Source organism: Nothoprocta perdicaria, unplaced genomic scaffold, assembly GCF_003342845.1.
Source record: "Nothoprocta perdicaria isolate Ctin4 unplaced genomic scaffold, notPer1 scaffold_158, whole genome shotgun sequence".
Taxonomy (NCBI): domain Eukaryota; kingdom Metazoa; phylum Chordata; class Aves; order Tinamiformes; family Tinamidae; genus Nothoprocta; species Nothoprocta perdicaria.
This window is the reverse complement of record NW_020454738.1, coordinates 512,172-539,217: the sequence shown is the minus strand read 5'-3', so window position 1 is coordinate 539,217 and position 27,046 is coordinate 512,172. Positions and strand designations below refer to the sequence as shown.

The following is a 27,046-nucleotide window of genomic DNA, read 5'->3' as shown; positions in this document are numbered from 1 at the left end:
TCACAGGCTTAGGAGTTAGGAGAGCTTCCCTTCCTTGAATATACTTTTGTCATGTATGTAATTTCTTCCCCTTCTACTTGCAGGAAAAACCAGTGCCAGTGTGAGGATGTTGATGTGAAGCCATCATCATGGTCAGTAGGTTTTCATAGCTCAGCCGAGTCTCCAGGTTGAATGACAGCMAGCTGTAACTGAATCCTAAGTGCCAGTAGGATCCTCTGTTCACAGACAATCCTGTATGTAGAGATTTGTACTTTATTTAGTAGGGAGGTATTTGTACTGCAAACTGCCACTGCAGCCTCTGCACTTGGATGTTAAAGTTAACATCATACCCCAGCAGTGCACAGCRTTAATCTAAAGTAGATCAAAATACTCTTCACACTGTTCGTTTCCCCCTCTTCAGGTGTTAAACTCACACTGAGAGTAAGCATTGGAAGTGTAAAATGAAATAGCCGTTTGTGGGAAGACACCCACTAATGATATTGTTGTATGAGACATATTTATTCCTAAACTCTTGGCATATATGTTTGAGAACRTGTAATAGGGCTTCAATATTTTATTTATTTGACCCACAGAGACATGTAGAGATGGTTGGTTTATATATTTGACACACAGAGAAGGTTGGTTAACTGGAAATGTCTAACAAAAGGCATGGTGTTTTTTTGAACTAGTCGGGTGGTATAGTCAAATCTAGCAAAGCCTTAGGAGGAGGATGCTGAGTTAACAAGCATGATGAAGAGCATGGAGGGTGTCCTTTTGTATCTTGCTGGCATCAGTACCAGTACTGATGGTCTCTTCCTTTAATAGGTGATGCTTTTAATCAGAATTTTGTTAAACACATGGTTTCTCTGTTCACAGGTTGTGTGGGAGGGAGCTTTCCGATCAACTTAATGTGTGAAATACAAATTGCTGGACTAAATAGTCACCTTATTTTTGCAAAAGCTCTTTTATGAATGCTTTTAATTTCTGCATCTGTTKTTCAGGTTCAGCCAGTTTTGTGCTTTGAGTGATCTGCTGATCCAAAATTCCACTCACTCATTTGAGCGAGTGGAATAAAAAATAGTATCCTACAGCAGTACAGGATCTAGTTGGTCCTTCAGTGCTTTTATATTTTATTTTTTTTACATAGGTCTCTAAAAATACATTTCTGGAGATTCAGCTCTTAAGATAATGTAATGAKMMKAWMMMTTCCTCCTTTTTCGTTCCCCCTTTGAAGTGTTACTGTGGTGTCCTTCCGCCAGAGGTAATGGTTTGAGTAGGAGAATTTTCAATCAAAATGGATATTCTGTTTCTCTCACTGCCTTAGGTGCTATTGCCCTCCGTGCTTGCAGCTGGAGATAAATTTGTCCCTTCTTACAGAATCCTGATGACCACAACATTTGTCTTTTCCCATTTTATGACTGGAGATMTTTTAGAATACTTTTGTAGTTTCTGATATGTTCTTGCTCTAAATCTGCCCTATCTTCTGCATATAAAATGTCCACTCAGTATATTGCCACTGATGAGTGAGTTTGCCTTGCRCAGCAAAAATGGTGCTTAACATATCAAATGTGAACTGTGACATGCCAAGCTCCCAGTGCCGCCATGGGAGGCTGCGTAAGCCCCAAGTGTCCATGGATTCAGAGAAATGTCACATTTATGGAAAATAAGTCAGATGTTAGCTTTTAAATGCCCAAAGCAGTTTGAACCTGATGAAGTATCTAAACAGCCTCTTGTAGGAATCCGAGGAAATATGTCATAAATATATTTTGTGTGTTGTATTTTAGTAAGTGTCTGTTACTGGTCATTTCCAGAAATAGAGTACTAAGATAGGGACATCTTTGGTCTGACAGAAGAATACAGGTCACACAAGCTGAAGGAGCAGAGGCAAAAGCAGCAGCAGTAAGCAAAAGATGTCAGCTTAGGCAGTGTTTTGGGCGTTTCTGAGGCAAACATGGTTTTCTTCTTCAGAAACACTTTATATGTAATTTAATGAGGTTCTCTGCTGCATTTGTTGTGATTTGACCTTCCTTTAATTACACCCTGTCTTTTTCTCTTAACACTATAGAAGGGGTTAGTTAATGCTGTGCTCCCAGTCTTCTGCATGAGGTCAAAGCCTCCTTGTCACCAGTGGGTCCSTTTGATCTCAGCCAGTAACCTCAAATGCAGCCCTGTGCTCCGGACTCCACTGGAGGGCTGTGCTCCTGCACCTGGAGTTGTAGTGGCTGCAGTGAAAAGAAGAAAGCCTTTCATGGCTCTGTCTTGCAGTGTGACAGGCGCTGTCTCAATTTRTTTTGAGTCCAGTGGAATGGAGTTGCGCTGAAGTAGATATTCCTTAGTGCTGCCTTCCTAAGGAGACAGTCATAGTTTGTTGAAAGGCAGTRTGTCCATTCCTCATTTCAATGGAAAAATATTTTAGGCTGAAAAAAGGAGAAAAAAATTAAAAGTAGCCTTATTGTTATTATTATTGATTAACATAGATAAGGAGATTTCTTATTTAGAATTACAGATATTCTGGGTATTTTCATATGTTCAGTTGCTTCCATATTTTATGTAAAAATATAAGTTACAGTAGTGTATTTATCACATTTGGTCTCTGCTTCTTACCATATTTCCTATCTTGCATAGTGTCTTTTGGAAGAGTATTTCAGCATAAAATAAAAATTAACTCATTCTTTAAGTTAGTGTCACAGCTTGTAGATCTGTTACGCTATGCCTTTTATTTGTTGTCATGTTTTGTACTTAATTTCTGAAAGTAATCAGTTTGGTGAAGCAGGTTTTTATATTTATTAAACTAATATAGTTGGATATTTACCAAACCTTTTTCTCTGTTTCTCCTTCAGAAAGCATATGCATATGCTGTAGACGAAAGAAGTTTCAGATCTTGTCATCTGCTGCTTTAGAAACAGTGAAAACAGTGTGCTTATATTAGACTCTRATTTCTGTTTGTGCTGAAGCTAGTTCAAAGACTTCTGCCAGGTAAGATCATGAGCTTCTAATACATCTAATTTTTATGAAGTGGAAATGAAAGAATCTGCTACCATGAGCCTAGGTTTTCAAGTATGAGAAAAAGACTCTTGCAGTGACCCTGACACTGCCTAGGCAGGTATGTGGAATAGACACTGAGTGCATATGCAAGCCATGAGAATGGAAACAAAAGTTTTGAAGAGCTAAATATGAGCTTTTGCTGTTCATTTCAAACACCTTATTTCCCCTGAGTCTATAACACATCTCTGGGTTACTAAAGCTGCAGGTCGCTGAAGTGTTTTATGAGTGGCCTTAGCTCTGCGTTTTATTCCTTCCCCTGTAAGCAGGCAGGGGGGAACAAAATGACATCRCCTGTGTTGGCTCCTACTGCCCAGTTCTGCAAGCCCTCAGCTGCATGAGGGTTCCCATTGTCTGTGATGAGACGGCTCACATGTGCAGGACTTCTTGCAGATAGATTGCTGTGACCACAGGTTTGTGCCTGTGAGCTTGCTGTGCGCTATGCAAAGAGTGATAGTTTGTCTATTGAGGAGCTTCATGGTTTGCATGTGCTTTGAAGGTTACCCATTSCCGTTCTCTTTGCATTCACTACAGCTTAAGAAGCAAAAAGTTGCTATTTAATTACTATGCATCAGACAGAACACAGCTGTGGTGTATGTCACAGAATCACAGAATGGTTGAGGTTGGAAGGAACCCCTAGAGATSATCTAGTCCAACCTCCTTGCTCCAGCAGGGACRGCTAGAGAGCACGGGACACRGGGCRGCATCCAGGCGGGTTTGGAAGATCTCCRGAGAAGGAGACTCCACAACCTCCCTGGGCAGCCTGTGTCAGGGCTCTGTCACCCTCACAGGAAAAAAGCTCTTCCTCACATGGAGATGGAACTGCCTGTGTTTCAAATTGTTACCATTGCGCTTTGTCCTGTCACTGGCCACCAACAAGAAGAGTTTAGCCCCTTCCTCCCTACATTCTTCCCTCAGATATTTATAGATATTGATCAGATCTCCTCTCAATCTTCTCCAGGCTAAACCATCCAAGCTTGCTTAGTGTTTCCTCATCCAAGAGATACTCCAGTCCCTTAATCATCTTTGTTGCTCTCCTCTGGACCCTCTCTAGAAGTTCCATGTCCCCAAATGTCCTGTCCCCATGTCCTATGTTCATATGCAGTGAGGGTAATTCTCCTGTGACACTGGAATAAATCCACAGTAGTTGTAAAAAAGAAAATGCTGTGTTAGATATATTCCAGTTGACCATGTTTTAGTAGTAGTTTACTGCGTTAGTAGTTTAGGGTAATTTAGTGCATTGAATTCCTGTTATTTTTCACCGGTGTCAAGTTCAAGTTGTGAGTGACAACATGAGATGAATGTGGTCTTAATATAATAAAATATTGTCAGGTAGGGAGCAAATTACTCAGAACGTTTCTAAAAGGTTCGTGCTGGTAAATCACACTGAAAATAATTATAATTGGGAGCCTTGCCTGGTGATTATAGGTGTCTTGTACTCTCTGGGGTTTTTTTTGTCTGTTTTCTAGTTGCTGCTGTTTCTTTCCCTTTTTCATGATGTATGAGAATATGATTACAGTCCAAATTGGATTGCAGTTTCCCTTCCTGATGGCAGGATTGGGATGAGATGTCTGAAGAAAAAGAGAAATAAAGCAAAAAGAGGGAGTTGTAAGCAAACAGAAGTAGATTTAATCAGAACCCTTACTACTTTTGTGTTGTCAAAATGGATTTAAGCGTTTTGCTGAAATAACTTCTTTTATGTATGCCTCTATGTAAGTGCTGCTAAAAAGAGAAAATAGTGGGAAATGGTAGGAAAGATAAGGGTAATGAAACAAAGTGTGTTCTTCACTCTCAGCATTTTAGACTACATTGTAGTAAAAGGCTCTTTTTTAATTTTCATATTGTGGTGAGGAATTTCAAGGACTGAGATTATTACCAAACTAATCAAAAGCCATAATTAAGAGTCTTTAACTRGCCACAACGAAGAAGGATATTTAGTAGCTATTGGCCATAGTATTCAAGTTTATTAAAATATATTCATTATTTGTGCCCATCTTTGTATTTATTTTTATGAATTAAAAAAAAAAAATCTATTTTCTTTCCTAGCTTTCCTTGGCCACCGGAACAAACTCCGAAAGAGATGGTAAGCAATCTTTTTAGATGTTCCTGTTTGATAAGCTAGTCCTAGTTGTAAGAAGTGCATAAAAACACTTTTATTGATCTGACAATACAGACATGTACAAATTATGTATGAAAGAAGCTAAACTGCATTCAAAATAGAACTCAGATTACAACACTGTGTGATTTGTCTCCCCTTGGGAAGACTCCAGAGTCATAACAGGAAAAATGAGGACGTTGATCATTTGCCTTTAGATTTATAGCTTTTGTTCACTTGAGGAAATCTCTTATTTCCATTTGTTTCACAGCTGAAAAAGCAGAGGCACAGAACTAAGTTAGGCTTTAAGGTATTCCTTTCCTTTTTCCACCCCAATGTGAAACATTTCTGTAACTTTTCTTTTTGAACAGATGGATTTTTTAAATTGGAAATATAAAAGAGGTTTTCATGGGTCACTTTGAACAAAAAAAAAAACAAAAAAAAAAAAGAGCCACAAAAAATATTTGGACAGGCACCAGCATCACAATTCTGCCTCCGTAAAAAGGCTTTTTGTCTTCTCTTCCTGAAATTAGCTACTGGAGCTGGTCAGCCGGGCACTGCAGCCAGCGGGATTCCAGCGCATTCAGTAAAGTCATCAAGGCCCTTTTTAGAAACAATTCAAAAGAGCTGAAGATAACTTTTGAGCTCTAGAAGAATGTGTTGTCCTTTTCTGAAATATATAGAATGTATGAGATCAGGCTGCTTGAACTGCCTTATTGTATTCCATAACTGGATTTTTAAGTAGCGGAAAAAAAAATAAGCAAAATGTTCCAAAAGTGACCTGTGAATGTCAGACTGAACAACAGGACCTTCACTTCTGACTGATGAAGGGCAAGGAGTCAGCCTGAGATTCTTGAGCAAAGCAAGAAAAATAAATAAGGAAAACATTGTACATCCTAAGTTTTAGTAGGTTGAGTGATGAAGAATGGGTAAATTCATTGTGGAAGGTAGGTGATTTTACCGCACTAGTCCTCTTGGGAACAAGTATTCTGAAATGAGTCCTCTTTTAGCAGGATGATGGGAAAGTAAGGAGAATCAGCCCTATGAAGTCTTGCTTCCATGAACTGTTACTTTTCAGGAAAGATAATTTGAGTGTTTTAATCACATAGCAGAACTAGAGAATCCTTCCCAGATAGGATGACATTTTTGATCAGGCTTTCTTGAACAATGTATTTTTCTAAATGTTTTTTCTCCAAGAGATTTGTTGGCTGGAGACCTTTTGTACCTAAAATCTCTTAGCAGTAACTTTCAAAAGAAACAATATTTGTAGACCCCTTCTGAGATAATAGGCTCAATTTTGCAGAAAGAAGGGGCAGTTGTTATTGTAGACTCCAGCATTTGCGTTATTGTCTGAGAACCAGGAAGTGAAAACAAATGTAAGTAAATGAAATTAACCTCATGTGGTATTACCAGCATTGAATGGAAAGTATTTTGTAAGTTTATTTAATACTTCATTCTGCAAGAGATCGTTCTTTTAAGGCTACAGAGTGGCGCCAGTTCAGATTGGGAAAACATATTTCAAGAAAGGTTTTTTTTATCTCTTSTGTTTTTAAAAAATATATAATAAAGGACTGTAAATGTCAGATTCATCTCAGCAGATCTTCACATAGTTTGAGCATGTGCCAAAGCATGGTTTAATTCAAATTTAATTAAAATTCTTCTAGTTTGTCACAGAATCACGGAAGGGTTGAGATTGGAAGGGCCTTCTAGAGATCATCTAGTCCAACCCCCCCTGCTCCAGCAGGATCACCCAGAGCACAGGGCGCAGGGTGGCATCCAGGCAAGTTTGGAAGGTCCCCGCAGAAGGAGACTCCACAACCTCCCTGGGCAGAGTGCGGGCACTCCATTTGGCCTGAGAAAAGCTTTTTTCTCTGAGAATTAAGATATGAAAAAGGCTTCACTTGCCATGTGTGTATGGCCCTTGTTTACTGTATGCCTTTCTTTAAGAGCTTCAGCATCTCCCTCTTCTTGAGAAGACCGGGAGGCAGGAGAGAAAACGGCCTCTAGGAAGGAGGGCTAAGGCTGAGGGGACTGGGATTTTTGGTTGCTGGTGAAATATCAACAGAGTAAAACTGTGCTGTTTCAGGTRAAGTGAGATCAGCTGGAGGACAGGGATGGTGTGTTTCATTTTATCCCTGGATACCTCTCTTCCCATGTACAGTATTTTATCATTGGGACTTTATTGCTTCTTTCCATATGCTGGTTGCAAAAGGGAGATTTGCAGGCAGCTCAGCACATGCCTAAATACAATCTTGTTTTTGATCAGAGCCGTGATGGATATATGAACTCGACTCAGCTGCAGTTTGACCTTTCCTGTGAAACTTATCTTGGCAGGCAGATGGAGGAAGTATGTTACGGGATGAAATTAATGCCTTAATGCCTTTGTTTAATATGGAGGAATTTTAATCTCTTGCATTTTCTGTCTGTGGATTTGGGAAGCAGGTGTAGGTTGTAATGCATTCACATAGATGTGATCCGGTTCTTGCAACTCATGGTGAACGGTAAAGGAACTGCGGAGTACTTTCCACTTGCACTACAGGAACAGGAACACTTGGGAAAATATCTCCTGTGTATTGCTGCTTTACAGGCAGTTCTTTATTGGTAGCTGATGAGCAAAAACAGTTTCTTCAAAGAGTAGTAAAATGTAATGTGTTTGCACAGTGTTAATATGTACTCTCATTCAGATATACATTGTTTATTAAAGAAGAATGGCATGGTCAAAAGGCAAACTTCGAGCTTGATTTTACAGTATTTCTTCCCTGAATTACTGTTGATTTTCTCTTCTTTTTCCCTCCCTCATTATCCAGGAGGCAATGCCTGTGGGAGAGGCTGAGCCGTGGTACTTGCAGCGAGTATACGCCAGGTACTGGAGGCACTACGATGCAGCCATGCTCTGGATGCACAAGCACCACACAGCCTACGGGAGAGCCATGGAGGCCTCGCACCACTTCCCGTGGCCACCAGCGCCCCCGAGCAGCCGCTACTCCGACTGGGAATGCGGTGACCCAGGCGGTGATGGCGGCGCCCGGACACGCAGCCCCGGCGGCAGAGCCGCACGCGCCAGCAGGATGCGGCGACGGGCCGCGGACGATGCCGTGAGGGACCCTGCGGCGGAGGAGGATGCCGAGTCCGAAGAGGAGGTGATAGAGTGTGACTTGAGTAACATGGAGATCACGGAAGAACTCCGCGAATTTTTCGCACAGACGGAGAGGCACCGGGAAGAGCTGCGTAAGGCCGTGTTGGTCGCGTGTTCCCGGGTGACTGTCGTGTTGCGGGAGGGAAGTCCAGAGTTGGGGTAGACGATTTGCAGAAGGAGGGAGCACTAGAAGAGAGCAAGCCCGACAGCATGAGCCAGGCAGAATTTGTGAGAGCACTTAGGTCAGCAGGGCTCTTAGGTCAGTGTGGGAGCACTTAGGTTTGAAATAATGTTCAGAAAACATTTGAGGGTTTTCTCATGAGAGAGGAAAGATGCTGGCTGTAAAGAGGAGAAGACAATAATCGTCTTCAGCTCTGAAGAAAATTTGTCCATGGCTCAAATGTTCAGCGCTGCTCTTAGTCTTGCTGGTAGCGCTGGTGTTGAGTTCAGAATTCATTCTTCCAAGAGTCGCTCAATGAGTCTTTTGCCAATTCTTGCCTTCCTTTTCTAATTATCCTTTGGTTTATCTCAAAAAGATTTGCTTAATTTTGAAATTTTAAATGTCTTAAATTTTAAGACAGTATTTGATCAACCAGCTTTTCCATTAAAAGCATGTGTATATATTACTTGTATGCCAATACAAGTATTGACAAAACTTGTATGACTTGTGTGTCAATATCCAAAATTAATTGATGTCAAATTTTAAAATAAAGGATTTAAGGTAGCCAAAGGACTTCTAAATTGTATTCAGTCTAAAATATTGTCAAAATGACAGAGTTCTAAGTGTAAATGTACTTGCATAGTACATCTCTGAAAGGGGAACCCAGAGGCAGCACTTTACTACAACCCTAAGGTAAACTTCCATGTACTTTATAATATGATCAGCAATTTTATTTTGTTATTTGACTAACCTAACAGCAAAATTCCAAGACCTTTCTCTTCTCCCCCAGCATCCCTTGGTCCTCTGTACTGTATCAAAAGTTTTTCATTGTTTTGCATCTTGATCTGGACCCAAGCCCTTGAGCAGGAGACATCAGACAAAAACTTGAGAGTTTTTTTCCTTCAGATCTTGATCCTCAGTTATTGGTCCTCTTCATTTCTATAAAATCTTAAAGGAAATAAAGGATTCTGTTGTACTTTATTAACAGTTTACTGCATATTTAAATGTTTCAGGAAATTTATGATCTGTTTTGGGGAAACAGCATGATGAAAATAACTTCCTGTGTAAGTCATGTAGGAAATACCCAGAATTAGTATTTAATAGAGCTTGTAATGCATTCTGAAAGACAGAAGAGCTSTGAAAACACAGAATAAAGGCAATGATAGAGAGGGAGAGTTAAAATGATGTTAAATTCTTCGATCATAGAGGGTCTAGTGATGTGAAGCACCCCAGTTTAACTGCACACGTCCTTCAGAAGGACGTGCAGGTCTCTGATTCACAGGGGAGTGAGTTGGCCTGGSTTACGGAGCTCGGTGATAGCACCCCACGTGCAGCCTTGCTGGTCAGCAGGGCTCTGCCTTGGCAGAGTGAGTTTGCTGTTCTCTGTTGTGTAGAAAGGCTCCTTTGGAGAGGTGCGGGATGCTCTGAGATGCAGGGTTGCATCCAGAGCGCACTCCTTGGACTCGCGCTGTCCTTGTGTTTGGTGCTCTCTGTAGATATGTGATTAGAGTGCTGTGCTGGAAACTGGGAAATCCTTACAGATTTCCCATCGTCTATCACAWTCCCAGTGACAAAGTCTCTGAAATCAGAGGCTCTGTGTCACAAATAGGCTATGTAACCATGGTATAGATATTTTATGTCTGCCTGACCTCTCGCTTGCTGTTCTTGCTAAAAATGTGAATTGAATCTTTGCGACGAGCAAGTAGATCAGGAAGAGGCCTGTGACTGAGAGCAGAGAGATTCCTTTCCCTTGTTCCTTTTACCATGTAAAGTCCTTGAAGCCTTTGGARTAATGAGGTCTCACCTCTGTGCCATTTAGTAGTCTGGTTCTGGGTAAGTGAAATTCCCTTTACCTTAATGACGGTGTTGCAGATCTTGGGGCAAATCAAAGCAGACTCTGGCCTTTAGTTTCTGTGCTTCTCAGTWACTTTGTATTTTCCCAAATAAAGGGAGGAGAAGAACTCTTTAAAGCAAGCAAAAGTAAACAAGTGCAGTGCTCGATTTTAATTGAAATTAGAAGTGTTGCAAAACTTTTAGGTGAAAGGTGCTATCTAAAGGCTAATTTGTGAGTAATTAAAAGTACAGAAAGAACTTGTGCAGAAATAGTTTTGTTTCTCTTAATGGGAGAAAAAAAATAAAATACTTTTCTAAGTCTGTTGAAGTTTATCAGAGGAAACATTACAAGGAGCAGCAGGAGCAAAATAGTCATTTTCTGATGATGTGGACATGTTGAGCTGTATGGAGACCCTGTTGATCGCAGTGCCTCTCTGCTCGTGTGAGAGAGTGGTACTCCTTATCCTGCATCTGCTTCTAAGCAAAATRAAATTTAGGGGTTCGTTAAGCTGAGATTAATGATGCTATCAGGTTGTATCTTTCGTAATGAATTATTATTATGAAGAATTACTGTGGCTTTTTTTCTCAGCCCTCAAGGAAAACAGAGATTATGCTGGTAGGCACAAAACCCGCAGTTGCTTAATCTGTTCTCTCTGACCTGTTACTTTCAATCGCTAACTGAGAGTCAAGTCACCCCCCACTGGACAAGCAGATCTGTAAAGGAGAACGGGCACTGTGTTCCTGGCCCAGCAAGGCCAGAAATTTAGGCATCTATCACTGAAAGAGACACTTGTGATGTGGAGGTAGGAATTTCAGTTTTCTCTAAGCTAAGAGGAAAGATTTGTGCTTATCAGGGAGGAAGACGCAATAGCCACCTTGATACACAGACTAAGTGCAARGCAGCTGTTAGGAGGGCTCTGAGTGAAGTTTTCTTCTTCTGACATAGGTAAAGGGCTCCAGGTGGGGTTCACAGCCTCTGAACCCTACATCTTGCTATGCGTTYGGGGCAAAGACCCCTGCTTTGCTGTTGTACTAAAAAGAAAACTGTGCGAGGATTTGTTCTAGTTGACAACTTAAGGAAGGTGTGAAGGAAAGAAATAGCAAGGGCCGAAAAGAAACAGCAATTTCCCRCGTAAGGAAGAGTTCTGATACAGAGGGTACAGGACTGACTTATATTTGCAGTATGACTGCCATGAGTCTGGTGTTTTTGAAGCCCCACGTAACTAGGAAATACTAGATAGCTCTCATGCAGCTTGTTCTGGGCATATGGGAGTCTTGATTGACCAAGTTAGATGTGGTTGATGCCACCCCACAATCCATATAAAAAGGTAATGAAATGGACTGAAATGAATCCTAGTTCATGTCAAACTCACACTCCTGTTGCCTGGTGTAGCATCTRCTAGAGGTAACAGTGGCCACTGGCACCAGCAGAGAGGATCTTACAAAGTGGCACTGTGGAAGGCTCAAGCAGGACGACAGCAGAGCCAGGAAAGGTAGCTGTGTCTGGATGGTGAAGTACCAGTATTAACATTATTGCAAAGGGAAGAGYGTGCAAGTGAAGAAATCTGCCATGCCGACTGACAGAAGAGGAAAACTTGGCAACTTGGCTTCATTTTTCAGTAACTACCACAAACTTGATGAACGTGCCGGTTTCTGAGTTACGTGCTGAGGTTTGTTTTCGCAGTGCACATTAGCAGTGACTCGCTGACTCGTGCAGTAAAGCCTCTGAACCTGGCAAACCCAGGGCCTCTCTGCATGATTTAGCACTTAAGCAGAGGGAGATTTTCACAAACATTTTTTTTTTTTTTTTTTTGGTCTTTGAGTTCAGGTCAAGTTCTTCCTGGTTTCTATGTTACGTCACGTGTTTCAGTCCAAGTTGTATATTCGTGGAATGCACCAAGCTAACTCTGTGAGCAGAATTTTACTCTACGAACTGTATCAGACACATTAATGCACAACAAATCTATCCCATGCTCTAAGTATACTGCAGGCAAAGCCATTCAGTTTAAATCCCTTACAGGCAGTATAATTTATTTTCTGCAGTAGGTTATAAAGATTCTTCAGTTATTTCTTCATACACAACCGTTGCAGTTTTCTTGTTTCCTCCTTGTTTTTCTGTTGCTGTCGGGCTAGCCTGTTTYGGTTTTTGGGTAACTGCTGATCCTAATAAACTTTGCTTCTTGTGGATGTTGTTAGTTGTGTTTTAAAGTCTTCCACAGGCGGGTGAAAAGTGTGAAGTCATTTTTCTGCATTGTCCCACCTGGCAGACCTAGCTAGAGAACTTTAATTCCCCGAGCATCATGATATAAAGGACAGAATATATTAAGTAGCTTTATATTTGCAAGCAACTTTTAAAAGTTAAAAGGACACGTATTTATTACATTTTTAAATATAGTCTTTGAAATCTGTAGCTTGGCTTTATGTTTTACTTTTTTTTCTCCTTTCTTTACATACATACATCTTAATAAATGAGTAATGTAAATGCATTAATGCAGCATTACAAGTGCACAGAGAACCATTCTGGGCAGTGAGAGAGTGTCCTTTAGTTTAGAAACAGAGAGAAGCTAAGGAAACTGCAGTCACGTTGCTTCGTTCGCCTGTCAGTTGTTAATGCCACGACTGGGTTTTTCCTTTCAAGGCTCTGTTTGTGTTGTGAACATGCACCCTCCAGCTTTTCCCCAAATAATATTGCCTAAACTTAAGAAGTTTTCAAACCAGATGAAAAACTGCCTAAACCAAATGAAAGGGATTGGTGATCAAAGAGGTTTGCCTAAAATCTGCAACTTGCAGTAGTTTTCCTTTCGGATTTCTTTGAGAGATGACTGTTGCCTCTGTCTGTTCCGTGCAGTGAGGGTGATGAAATTTTCCATGTTCTTAATTTACTTGGATAGCACCAAATCCATTCCTCTCTTAGTTCTGTTCTTCTTAAAAGTCTTGGTGATGTTTTGAATAGTACTGACTGCTCTGCAGGTGTTTGCCACCATGGTGTATTCCCTCTTTCCATCAGTTTTGGTAAAAACCTCTCCCTGTTTTTCCTCTGCCTGATCCACCAGACTCCAGTTCAGATGCTTATTTCTGGTCGCAGGCATCTCCTTCTCTTCTCCTGTACCAATGTCTGCTTGCCCTTCAAGGCTTTGCCAGTCCTGCTTGCCATCATAGGTGTTTTTTTCCTCTGAGTTGCTGAAGCTTCTGAGAAATGCCGGTGACAGAGGGATTCTCTGCAGCATGTGTGGGTGCTGAAGAGAGAACTTCGCTCTTTTGGAAAGTGAAGAAGAAATGTGGAAACTTTTGCCTTTGTACCGTGTCCCTGCTCTGGAGGACTGAACATTTTATCACACTTCTCTGTAAGGTTTCGGAAGGTAAATGATGTTTCCTGTAGCAGGAGAATCTTTTCAAGTATATGCTCTGTGTCCAATACAGAGGTAGTGTTATTTGGTACTAGAAGCCAAGAGCAGAAAAATGTTTTCCTGAGAGAGAAACAAGGAAAATGCCACAATCTTCACCAGGCTTATAGTGGAAAAAAGAAAAACTGCATTTGCAAAAATACAGATTCTGAATTGCATTTGTAAAGCAAGAGCTTGCCAATAATTTTATATCAGTTTCACAAAGGCCGGAGTTTTCAGTGTGCTGAAAGTATCAGTTTGGGAACACCGACTTTCCCAGAGAATTTTATAGCCAAGAAAGCGTCCTTGGATCTCACACTTGAAACGGAGCTCTCCGCTCGCAGAGGGGCCCGTGAGCAGCCGTGCAGAGATGCCCGGGGTGTGGGCGTCGCTTCAAGGGCAGTGCTGAGGGTGCCAGCACCGACGGCGCCTCCCGCACGCGGGGCAAACGCAGAGCGTCCTCCTTCCTCCGTCTTACCAGGAGAATGGGGGGCTTCAGAGACCTGAGTCATCCTTTACGTGTCTGCCCCAAGGCATTCCCAGTGGCACAGCGGGCACCGTGTGCGCCTCAGGGGGGTTGTTGAGGCGTTTGACTCGTCCCCGTGTGCAAGGGATTGTGCGTTCCTCATGTGGAGCAAGCAACAGGCTTGAGGGCAAAGTGTGCAGTCTGAGAAGTGTTGTTAGTCTCCGCCTTTTGCTTAGCAGCTGTTATCTCCGTGACCAGCAGAGACACTTTTGACAATAACCTTACTGGGCAAGTATGGAATTAGAACTGCCCGTTCTCCCGCAGAGCCTCCATCCCCACGGTAGTTGTGAGCCAGTAAGTTATGAGTCAGCGAGAGCAGTTGGGTAATCTTGGAAGTCAGCGCTGTGGTGAAATTCCTTCTGACTGGAACTGCCCCTTACGGATATGTGGATAAGACACGTAGACAAGGGCAGATGCTGGCCCGTCAGCTGCTCCTTTCTTTTGCCATCCACGGGCCACGTCTGTTTTCTAGAGCTCTTTCTGGACACTTGGTGATCTCAGAAGGATGCTCTGGAACCGTGTCCATGGCTTGCTGTTGTGGAGGTTGTCACTTTCACAGCTCTGATGGGTTAGCTGTTGGGACTTGCTCTTTACAGATAAAACACATGAAGTGAATCAGGAAGTGAGGAAGAACTTCTTTCCTGTGAGGGTGACAGAGCCCTGGAACAGGCTGCCAAGGGAGCTACATACCTGGATGCCACTCTGTGCCACGCGCTCTGGGTGTCCCTGCTGGAGCAGGGGTGTTGGACTAAATGGTCTCTAGAGGTCCCTTCCAACCTCAACCCTTCTGTGGTTCTGTGAAATCAAGTTTTAGGCCAGACGCGTGCAGTGCCCCATTTGTGGCCATGCGGACTCCGAGGACCAGGACCTCGGAGCACCCTGCTRTGATGGACCAGGGCTCTGCAGAGCCTTGTCAGGAACCTCTAAGCAGATCCCAGGGGCCACGTGTGGAAAAGAAATCCCTCCCCAGCCTCTTTGTGAAAAGAAAAACAGCTTTGAGAGGGCTGCTACAGAAGGCTGCCTTGCATGGGACCAGCTTGCTGGTGCTGGGGTCACAGGCCCTGCTTGTACTGAGTTTACTGGTAGCTTTCCCAAGGCCGGTCTGCCTGCTTGCTGATTCCATCAGCACCTGCATCAGCTTTGAGCAGCTCCCTTCRTTTTCTCTTCACTCTTTGTCCCTGCAGGGGAGCCTGTGAGAGCAGCTGCCCTGGGCGGGAGCAGGGGAGCCCATGCTGAGAGGCACRGGCAGCTCTGCAGCAAAGGGCTGGGAGGGCTGCTCCGTGCCCGTGCCAGGCACCGCTCCCGGGCAGTCTCCCTGCACAGCCAGCGCGCTTTTCTGTTGCCTCTGAACTGTGTTGGTTGCTGGTTCCATGGAGGTGCCACGTGCAGTGTTTCTGGATCCCTCAATGGTTTCCTTTTAGGAGAAAGGTCTGACTCAGCTCTGCACTGATGACTGAATTCATCTCTCTTCAGCATGGTACTCTCAGCCCTGTAAGTGAACAGTGACAGTCCAAGGGACAGAGCATGGGAGCAAAGTATCTTGAGTATTGAACATTTGACATTTTAATTTTATCTTTTATAAGCCTCTCTCAAGGCTTGCYTGAAGACTCCTAAGTTACCTCTGCTGATTTTAATAGGATACTATTAATGGCAAAATTTCAGAGACACCCTGTGCTTTTCAAGGCCTTTCACTGCTTACTGGTCTTACTAGAAGGAGCCRGGGCAATTCTTGCCCGTTGTCACAACGGAATTGTTGGAGCTCTGGAGACAGAAAGTCCAGAGACTCCTGCCAGAGTCTTCTTGAAACCCACTTCCTCACGTGCCCAGAGAAGTGTGAGAGACAACAGGGGCTGCTCGGCTGCCTGCCTTGGGCCRGGGTAACCCTTCCAGCCTTCCATTGTGGCGTTTGCACGAGCCATGTGGCTGGCACTGGGACCACAAAAGCCTTCAGCAAGGGTGGAGTTTGAAAGCAAATATCCAAAAGAGCAACTTTTCTCCTCCAAAGTAAAGAGGAGGAATCCATTCCCACCTAAAGGGGGTCAGCATGCAAGGGAATGTTGTTGCCCTCCCTCTGTCCATGGCTGCCTTAAGTAACTGATCTGCCTTATGAGGCCATGTTCTGCAAATCCCGCTGGGCATCTGCTCTRGGAGCTGGTGCCACGGTTGCTTCAGGGCTTTGGCCCTACAATATGGGGATAAYAGTCCTTCCCTGCCTCTCAGGAATGAACCAATTCGGTACAATCTGACCCAGTTCTTCATTGCTGTTACAGCTGTTTGCCCCCCAAATACTGAAACCTCTTCACCCACTGTCACAGTTTCCCGTGATATTTTTAAGGAAATGCATCAAAATTGTCAAAACACCATTCTTTGGTGCACTGAAACTGTGACAGCAATGTAAAATAAAGAATAAATCTTAAATGGTTATTTGTACTGAAATGAGGTTCGTGCTGAAATATGTAACATGGGTGTTACACTATTGATTGTTACTGTTCCCATTTGGCTGGGTGAGAACCAACTTGGGGTTAATTTCATTTGCAATTGCTGGTATGGTGGTTGTTGCTCTTAAAGTTGTCCATGTAGCAGGTGGCTCCTTCTCAAGGCTTCAAGTCTTGACTTTGATGACAGATACGGACAAGCCGTCCTGCTGCCTTCTCGCTCAGGACAAGACTTTCTAGGATGTTTGCAATTTCTGAAGCAGTTGCTCAGCAGCAGTAAAGCAAAGGTACTGGAACACTTGCTTTAAGATTCTTTAGTTGTCATTACTTAGGGATTTTTGGCCTGTGGCAAGGTGGAAAGGAGGCAGAGAAACCCTGGAAGACCCCAAACTGTGAGATTTTATCGAGTGTGTCATATCGGTGGAGGAGGTGTGGAGGTGGAAGCTTGAAGAGCATCTCGCYGATTTTGGTGGAGTGCAGGAGAGGYCTTTGCCTCTTCCTCATCTTCCCATTTCTCAGTGGTTAGAGCTGGTGCTCTGTAGTTACCTACATGGCCTGATTTTGCTTGGCATCATCTACTGACCTCTGCTTTGAGCAGGCTGCCGCCCTGGGTGGGTTTTTGTTCAGGTAGTTCTTCCTGCATAAAGTCCTCTCTACATCGAGTCGCTTCCGCTTTCTTTCTCAAGTGGCCAAGGGGAGACGTGGAGCTCACGCTTGCTTGGATGTGTTGGTGACAATTGTCACGGCAGCTCCCTTTCCAAAGCAGGCTCTGCCTCGCCTTACACAGCRCCCTCTTCAATTACCTTCAGTGTCACACGTGCAACAGAGGCACTTCTGGGATTCTCCCCTGCCATATTTTCTGTTTTCCTATTGTACTTTTAGTCCTAAGTGCAGCAGTTAAACTCGAATGCTTACGTAGCTCCATCTAGTTTACTACGATGCTAAAGTGACGCTGGGTGAAAGGCAGCGTCAAAAACAGAAGCCAAGGRTTTCAGTGGGTATGTGGCTTGTGCACCTCCTAGCATTGCTCTTAAACTCCAGTGATGGAGTTTAAGATGGCTAGAAAGTAGAAATTTGTCCATCAGTATTGATACCTGTGAGTGATACTATTTAGCAAAGGGAAGTAAGAAGGAAACTGATCTTAACCCTTTCTTTTGCAAGCTGTGATGCACTTTGCTGCCTTCTTTTGTTTGACCTCTGTTCAGATGCCCCTCATGAAATGCCGCCTGCTGTAGTTATATCTTAACTTAAAACAGGTATCTTAAAATAAGCAAAATAGAATTCAGTGGTGAAGCCTGTGGCTGGAATCAGGGAAGGAATTTCACTRTAAAGAGAATTTTGATCTAGAAAGCTGGTGCAAGCTAAATCTTCTCTTTTTTCTCCTTTCTTCCTCCTCTCCCTAGCACTCTATACATCACAGARCACATTCTTCCAAGTGCATGTGCTTAATTTCTATTCAGAGCACATGTGAAAGCTGTTGTGGTGGGGAAGCTCCGTGTTTTTTCATTGCTTTTATTCTTTTCCTCTTTAAGGAAGAGTTCAAACGAAGAAATGTTTCTCTAAGAAGCTGGAATGTGTTCAGTGCTCTCCGCCTGCGTGGTGTGTGTACGTATGTGTGTATATATGTGTGTACACAAAGACAGTTATATATAGATTTAAGTAATCCTCCTGTTTACCGTGGCGTGGGTGGCTTTGTCTGGCCTCAGCCTTGTTGCCATCAGTGACAGATTGGAGGGGTTTGGGGGGAAGGGAGCTTGGAGTCAGCTGGACGCCATCTAATCTTGCCTCTCTGGGCTCCAGGATCCTTGCTGCTGTAATGGCTCGGGAGCGGGCAGCAGAGTGGGCTGCCTTTCTAGTTCTGGCTGTGGATGGACCTTGCGGCAGCGTCTCTGTTTTGTCGCGTGGGCACCGGGGTCTGCGGAGTGCTGGGGGTGCAGAGCTGCCCCTCGTCATTTCTGTGTTTGGAATCTTCCACGGAGCTGCCAGGGTCGTGTCTGTGTGTGGCTGAGGATAGACACTGCAGTTTCACTGCAGTTTCTACTGTTTTTGCAGTTGGGCTGGATGATCTTGAAGGTCTTTCCCAACCGTAGGGATTCTGTGATTCTACAGCAGCTTTCACTTGAGCAAGGTGGTTTCCTAGGTATTTATTAGCTTGGGCTGTCTCCGTTAATTTCGTTGTGGGGATTAGAAGATTCCTTCTTAAGGGTTTCATTCAGGTAGGGAATAGAAGGAAATAAAATAAAGGATATTTAGCAGGACAGTAAYCAGTGTAGTCTATTGCTAGTAGAAACAAGGCAACCCTTCCAGCCTGTGTTTGCATCTAGGATCTTTGGCAGTTTGTTTTGGAGACAGCAAGACACCCCTTCTGCGTTCTTAATCCTATTTGTAAAACAGAAATTAGCTCCCTTAATCTCCTCTTCACTGTGTACCTTTCTGCAAGTTATTTAACCCATGCTTTTCAAAACAGTGTGTGATAATTAATCCTTCAAAGCCCTCTGTCAGGTCAGAAGGTATTAAACTCATTTTACGGGTTCCTTAGCATGAGGTATGAGCTAGTTAAGTAACTTAAGGGTGGTATAGACCACTCACTTCCAAATCTGGAAGTCAGCACCTCGACTCCTACCTCTATTGCCTGGGTGACCTGTCACTCTGATTTCTGCGTAAACATTTAGTCATTTGCTGGCTTGGTAAGTTGTTCAGCCTTGTTCCTACAGAACTTTACCCTTAAAAATTATTGAAAATGTCCATGGCAGTGAAAGAGGAGATATCTGAAGCAGTACACTGGTCTGGAAAAATATCTATTTTCTGCCTGCTCTGACAGCCCATTTCAAGCAACTGCCCCTTTCTTAAAGAGGATCCTTTCTTTCCTTAGCCTGTTCCCTGCCCTCGCAAAGAGCTTTTCAGACAGCTTTTCTCAGTGCCAAGGCCGGGCTCAGCAGCTCCTGGCTGTTCACAGCATCTGCTCTGCTGCAGACCCCATGAGGGGACGCTTGCCTGCTTGCTTGAGCCTGCTGCGTTGCTTATGGGTACTTGTGGCCACCAACTCCATTTGTGTTAACTCATTCCCGCCCCAGCCAGCACATGGAAAACCCATCAGCATGGAGATCCTGGTGTTTCTAATATCTTTAGCATTTGTGGTGGCTCTGTTTCATGTTTCGTTGTCACGGTGGTGGCTGAGAGCTAATCTGTGCAGGCAACTACTCCCAAGCAAAGTCACTGTTAATGTGTTTTCAAACCAGCTACAGCCATTGATTTTTCTTTTTTAAGTTCTTTTCTGCATAGATTACACTACTGATACAGTAAGATGTAGCCTGACTGTCTACACTCCTTTGATGATCAGGCTCTACCTGTTACAAGAGAGAAAGGAGACGTTATCTGTATCTGTTATCTGTAATCCTTTCGTAATGTTGTTTTTATTTTCCAAGTACAACATTTTAATGAGAAGCTCAAATGTGAGTGTTTTCCCTGAGATCGTTCACAGCTAGAGCAGTGCTGTTCTGCTGCTATAAAATCATCTGCTGCTACAAAATGGTCACTCTCTTCTTTAAGTACATCTCTACAATTTCTGTAAGTTGCTTTGTGTTTTAAAGTAACCCTCCAGCAAACGAGATGATACTGTTTTACATAGCCTTGAATACTTTGTCTTTCGTGATGGAGAGGTGAGTCAGTTTGTTTGTCACAGGCTCCCACACATGAAGACTGTTGTCCTGCAAAGCAAAGAGTAATGCTGGAGATCTCAGCCCTCTGGGAATCTGTAGATCTTTAAAGCATTGAAATTAAACTGCTCGAAGATCCTGCTTGCAAAACCTTCAATTTGAAAGACTTGTTTTGCTGGAATTCCTCAAGGTGAAGAGGAATGGTACACCTGCCTTGTGGTACACCTGGTTCATGCAAATACTGGCATAATATAATACATGATCATGGTCAGATGCCATCCCTTTGGAAGATCTCGTGGTTTACGGTAAAGCTGCTTAGCTTTTCTAAGGAGCTTCTATCGAGAAGCCTGCGTGGGAGGAATATTTAACGCAGCAGACAGGCTTGTGGGAAGTGGCATTTGAAGGCGCAGAGCTAGGTTTTTAAGCAGCAGAAATGAGTAGGGTCTGAGTGCTGGTGCATGCAGCTCAAATGGGCGCAGGCCACTGGCAAGAAAAGCGGCAGAAGCTCCGAACATGCCCGTGCCCCGGCGGGAGGAAAGCGCTTGTTGTGCAAAGCAGGCAGGCAAGGACACGGACAGGGGTGCRGGCCAGTATGAAATCACATGAAAGAATTTTAAAGAGCCTGGGGAAAGTGAAATATTTCCCTGAAGAATAATGTGCTAACTAAGCAAGAAGCTGAAAGTCAATTAAGGAGAAGCCATTTGCCACTTTGTCTCTGGCCATARATATCATGGTGTGTGGCAGAGCCCAGGAACACCTAAGTAACTGTGGAGAAGGCTGCATTTGTGAGAAATGTTGCCAAATTGCATATTTACAGTGGCAACAGTAAGCTAAGGGCTGAGTGTGTAGGTAATAGAGCTAAAAACTGTACAAGAAACCACACAGTGCTGGGTATGAATCTCTCAGTATCTTCATTAAAAATCTAACATAGATCATTGTCCTCCCTGCTTTTATCACTATTTAATGTTGAAAAGTGCCTTCATGGAGACTTGCTTCAAATAAGAGTAATTACATGAGTTTTGAATCTGGGTTTTGTACTTACAGAAGGCGTTTCATGTTCTTTTGATAAAATAGGAGCAATGAGCTCAGGACTTGAGCTTCTAAGACCCCTTAGGAAAAATTGCTTTCAGCTTAAGAATGGCCATAGCTTTGCAGAAGGTAGGTAAGGGATCTGTGTCAATATGAAGCTCCAAATGCAGGGAATAGCTAGTTTATTAGTTACTGCTCATCCTGCCTTTGGCAGTTGGTGGGGGATAGATATAGTTCTAGTTGTTTATACTGTCGTTTATACATTTCTTTTCACCTAGTATATCCCAAATTAAAAGTCATTACTCATAGCAAGTAGAAAAAGTGAAAACACTTTCTTGCAGAAGCCTTGGAATCACTGATGGTGTCCCAAGATTGCATGAAGGGAGTTGCATAAAGATCTTGCTGCTCCTGAAAGAAGAAAGCAAATCAGCTGTTATTTACTGCACTAGAAAGAAAGGCATCCCAACTGGTTTGGGCCAGACAACGATGACCTCCCAGGAGAGCTGTATTTAGCAGGAATAAGTTACTTCTGAAAAGAGCTTCCAGAGAAAAGAGTCTTTGGAGAGAAGCGGAACTCGCCAATTATGGAAATGTCAGCACTGCTTATTCCTGGTGCCGTAACCAAACAACACCAGAGCTGGCTGCCCAGCTTTTTCACATTTGCAAAACACGGCTCCACGATGAAGGGAAGCCTGCCAGCAGTCAAACTGGAATGCTCCAAAGGAAAGCACATGTATTTTAGTTCTTATGAAGTGGAAGGAGGAACTACTCAAAATTGTGTAAAGCTGTTTGTTTTGCATCTGTTATATGGCAGCACGGTGACTTATGAGTTTGGAGCACGGACCTCTGCTTTTAGAGAGCCAAGGACTTCATCACCACAGGCTGAGAATACCAAGTTCATTAATTAATATCTGGTATTCACTTCAAAGACATTCTGACTGCAGCTATAGGTTATTGTTGTTGTAGGCAGCACATTATTTTATTTTTCTATTATCAGATGCTCCTCATCCTCTGTCTGAGGGAGAGGTAATTGCACACTTAGCATGGATGGCGTTGCTGTGTGTTTTTTAATGCAAGTCTAGATGTAATGGAAAAARCACAAAGTCACTGCAACTGAGGGCAGTCCTGCTTCCCAACCACTGCTCCACAAAAAAGCTTTTAACAGGACAAAACTTTCTCTGCCTTCATCTGTTATTTATCTGTGTGTTTGCCCAGTGTTTAGCTTTTGCCGAGGTACGAATTTGCGTACTTTCTATTTCCATGGCTTCTCCTTCCRTCATTATCCATGCTGGCAAATGGCACCCTTACTGGTACTGGATTTTGCCATGGTCGTATCTCGCACAAGTAACTGGTGAGAAACTACAGCACCTCCTGCACAACTGGAAAATGGTGTTGCTAGCAACAGGTGCCCCATTCAGTGTTCAGATCCAGCCTCTGCTCCGGAAGGCCATGTGCTTTTCAGAGAATTCTGTCCCCGGCCTCTGCCTGGATCCTGTGGAATGCTGCTTTTACATGCCTGACACTATGTGGGAGAGTTGCTCTAGAAAGTTTTCAACAATAAAATATTAAAATAATCCAAGTTAGATTATAAATTCAAGGGCAGCATGTCTGATACATGTAATATACTGTGTACAGTGGAAGCTCAGTAAATAGTTCTGAGAGGGGAATCAAAATTGCTGCTGCTTTGATTGTTACAAGTAGGATCTGCAGGTTTATAAACGGTGCTATTTGTGCCCCGAATGGAGATTTACTTACACAAAACTGCAATACACTCCTCTGTTATAAAACTTTTGCTAAAACCTCATTAAAAGTCCAGTCAAGAGCATCCATTATAAATCTCCAGAGAAATGACTGTTTCTCAAGCCCTGCTGTGCGCAGTGAGCTGCCCCGGGGCACCCTGAGTCGAGCCAGGTAGAAAGCAGCCCTCTCTGACAGGCCCCTAGGGAGCTRAAGGGCAAAACCCCTCCACGGGCAATACAGAAATACCAGGAACCACCTTTGTGGCCCAAGGGGGCCCACAAATACAAGCTCGGTTGGTAGCCCCGGCGGGGTTTTGCTGTGTGACCTGTAGCTGGAGACACTGTGTTCCTGGTGTGAATTTTCTCGCTTGTGTCCAAGTGCRCTGAGGCGGTTTGAGCCATGGAGCGGGGATCATGCCTGGAAGCAGCAGCATGGAGCCATGAGGCCTTGCGCTGGCTGCGGCCTGGCCCCACAGCGCGGCGCCCCATGGGCCGCCATGCTCCTCCCCAGCCAGGCCCCTGGGCCAACATGGCCTGGCACTGAATAAATCCCATCCCTGCAGCAACACGTGTAGGCCTGGGAGTGTGTTTCCRTGTGGATGGTAGCAAAGCGGGGCGCTTGGGGCACGCGGAGCGTCTGAGAGCGGCGCGGATCCCCACACGGGATGGCGACCGCCTCCCACACGGAGCTGGCGGGGGGGACTTCGAAATGGCAGCGGCCATTTTGAACCATGTTCCTTTTTGAAGGAAACTGCTTCCTTCCTTCCTTCCTTCCTTCCTTCCTTCCTTCCTTCCTTCCTTCCTTCCTTCCTTCCATTTCGAACCAGCCTTCCCCAGTCCTCCCCGACAGACAGATGCCGGGATTGAAGATTCAGATTATGCTGCTTAAAAATGGCTGTTTTCCATGAGGGAGGAAGGGGGGATAGTTGATTTAGTGAGGCTGACACTGTCAGTTGGCTGCTCTCTACAGTACTTTCCAGTGTAAAAATAAACTGCAGATGTTGGACACAGATAGAGTAGGATACTTTTGTTTAGGGCTTGCAGATGTCATATGTTCTATGGGAGTTAAATCCCTGTCTAGGGGAAGGAGGGAAGAGGGCCTTGGCACCGAAGAGAGAAGCATGAGCTGTATGTGCCTGATAAATCCTGGTCTGTGGGTGCTCTGTCCCTTCTGCTACTTAAAAAGAGCTTGTTCTCGAGCCCACATGTCCATTAGTAAATAACATTAGTAACAAACTGTTTCTGTGATGGAAGTGCTGAGAACCGTCATCTGGTGCCGGTTGGTGAAGGATCTGAACACCTGGCAGGTGATTTTGTTCTTCTCCTGGGAATGTCCCCACGAAAGAGCTCCTTCTGTAGCACCTCAGTGCTGTGGCACCTCGGGAGCAGAGCTCGTCCTCTTGCTGCACGGCGGTTTGTGCACGCAAAATCACGGAGTTCTTGCTCACAGACTGGGCTTGTGAAAGAGGATTTTTGATGGCAGATTGGTCCGAGTCTTTTACCCCTTTGAAACATTCAAATCCTCTTTGAAAGCTGCACTGGAGAGACTTATACTGGGCCTTGTTCTGTTTTGTCTTTAAAGCAGCAGCGATAATGCTGTTTGTTTTGAAGTGGGCAAGTCTTGAGGAATGAGTGAGGTTGGCTGGGGCGTCCGAGCGCCCTGTTTGCAGTTGTGTGTTACTGGGCAGCACCTGTGCGGCAGACCAGCTTGTTCAGTGTCACAGAGTGGAAGCTGACTGCGTTTGCGGCTGTCCATGACTGACGGAATTGTATTTTCCCATGCATCGTTTCCTTGTCTCAACTGCTAAATAATCATTTTGGAAACCAGCTCTCTTTTTTTTTTTTTTTTTTTTTTTATCTTGTCAAGATACACAAATGATGAGGAGAAATAAAGCAAGGCTTATTTCAACTTTTTATTAGTAACACAGGGTTTTTCTGCAGTTTTAGGAGTCAGTTCCAGGATGATCTTCCCTTCTCACTGCTTCCAGTCTGATTTGGTTGCAGTGTTCAGTAGGGATTTGTCGTGATGGCTGATGACAGCATGGCAAGTAACATGCAGTTTGTTCTGTATTCCGTGCAAGCTGCACGCGGGGACATGTGGCTTTGGGCYCTCTGGACTTAGCACAGATTTGAATCCCTAACAGTTAAAAAATTAGCCCAATTTATTAGTGGGTGGTCAGTGAGTAAATTGTGATTGTCGCCTGTGGTTTATTTGTGTAGGGAAACAGCAGCAGTTGGAAGCCGAGTACCAGGAGGAGTATGTGGATGCTGACCATGATTTTCACATGAAAACGGGGCGCTCTGTGCAGCCACCTACAGAAAGACCTGGCGAGAGGCAGATGGCTGAAATGAAGAAACTCTACGGCGACAGCGCTGCTAAAATCCACGCGATGGAGACTGCCATGCAGCTTGACTTTGACAGGAACTGTGACAAATATCAGCCCAAATACTGGCCCATTATTCCCCTCAAGCTGTGAGTGCTTCGGCTGTGCTCTGACCTGGCACAGAGCTGAAGCGATGTGTCCCACAGCCAGTGYATGCCACTGAAAGAACAAATTGCAAGTTTTGCTTTTGGGTGGTGGGGTGGTTGGGTGTTTGATTTTTTTTTCCTGAGGGAGGGAYAGCAAAGGGAAGGGAGGGGGGATTGTTCTTTGCCTTGAATTCTTTTCATACCAGCAGTTGGTGATGGACACAGTCTGTTGTACGTGCCTGTACTTGTCAGGGTGCAAAAGGAAGGACAGTGACATTTCACCCATCTAAAGCCATAGTTTCATTCGATGCCAGCTTGCCTAGACTGTGCTTGCCAGAAATGTGGCACTATTCATCTGCACCCAGTAAGATTTATGCTATGAAAACCTAAAGTGATGACAAAGGGAAAAAGAAAAAGACTATATGAATTGTCTGCTCTTCCAATTTAGGAAAGTGAGTAGTCCTGATTTTTATTATTATTTGATATTGTGGGTTTTGGATTCCATTTGACACAGCACAGCTTGAAATGTTATGTTTACTAATCTTTGATATTTGGGAAACAGGAGACCATTGGCCTAGGTACAACCTATCAAATTGCTCTAGCCCAGGCATTTGAATTCTCTTTCAGAGGTTTGTAGTAAGTCAGGAAATTTTTCTTCCAGACTGATAGTTAGCTGGCAGAAATTCAACCCTGAAGCAAAATTATATAGAAAAATACTTTAGTGAAAGGGAACAAACAAACAAATGAAAAAAACCCACAAATGCCTGACATGGTACTCACTGTTAGAGGTCTCTTTAGTAGAAGGTGCTTGAGAAGAAAAAGCGCTACCAGGGCCACAGCCAATTTTTGACATTGTAACAAGAAGCATCTAAATGGTCCAGTGCTTTGAGGAAAAAGAAGAACCAGGTCTGGGAGCCCAGGGCAGCCCCTTGCGCGGCACGTGCAGGCAGGAAGCTGCGTAGCAGTGAGAGCTGCCCTCGTGTCAGGTGTAGCCTCGCGGTGACAGCCCTTGTGCTGTACACGCACAGCCTGAATCACAGGCGGCTGCCGCGTGGGCCCTGCTCGTGCGCAGGCTGCTCCRCGCTGCTCCTGCCGCCCTCATGGCCTTTGGTGCTTCCCGGCCGGGCAGCCAGGGTGCGGAGCAAGGCATGGCTGGTCTGCGCAAGGGAAGCACAGTCTGCCCCTTGGAATTGGTSACTCCTTGGGAAACGGTACCCTCATCACTCCTGCCAAAGCCTTTCTGCCAAGTCCTGCTGCTGCGTGTCGTTGTGTGCCAAAGATGTTCGTGTCACGCGACAGGTCTGCAGCAAGGCAGGGGAAAATGCACCGCTTTCATTCTCAGAAGCATTCTTGTATCCTTTTGGGAACGGAAAGCYGCAGCCAAAATTCTTACTGGAATTCGTGCCCATCGGGTCTCCTGTAGGAAGTGTGGTTGGTAACACACAGCTGTAGCAGCTGTGCCCCCGGCAGCAGCCAGTTGCACAACAGCAGGGCTGAAGTGAAGTTGGCATCTGGTGTGTTGGTCAGTGCTACCGGGTTTTTACAAGCRCCGTTTTTTAGTTC

At 44.2% G+C, this 27,046-nt stretch overlaps 1 protein-coding gene across 2 annotated transcripts; it reads left to right on the top strand.

Moving 5' to 3' along the window:
* Positions 1-82: 82 nt before the first annotated feature.
* Positions 83-27,046, top strand: GEMIN8 (gem nuclear organelle associated protein 8). Of its 2 annotated transcripts, none has more exons than XM_026035322.1 (5): positions 83-131; positions 2,820-2,955; positions 5,068-5,104; positions 7,924-8,344; positions 25,234-27,046. In XM_026035322.1, exons 3-5 carry the CDS (start codon positions 5,102-5,104, stop codon positions 25,488-25,490), a joined length of 681 nt encoding a protein of 226 aa, XP_025891107.1. In that variant the 5' UTR covers positions 83-131; positions 2,820-2,955; positions 5,068-5,101; the 3' UTR covers positions 25,491-27,046. The 2 variants fall into 2 exon arrangements, with proteins under 2 accessions (XP_025891107.1, XP_025891108.1); XM_026035323.1 differs by lacking the exon at positions 83-131 and adding an exon at positions 152-233.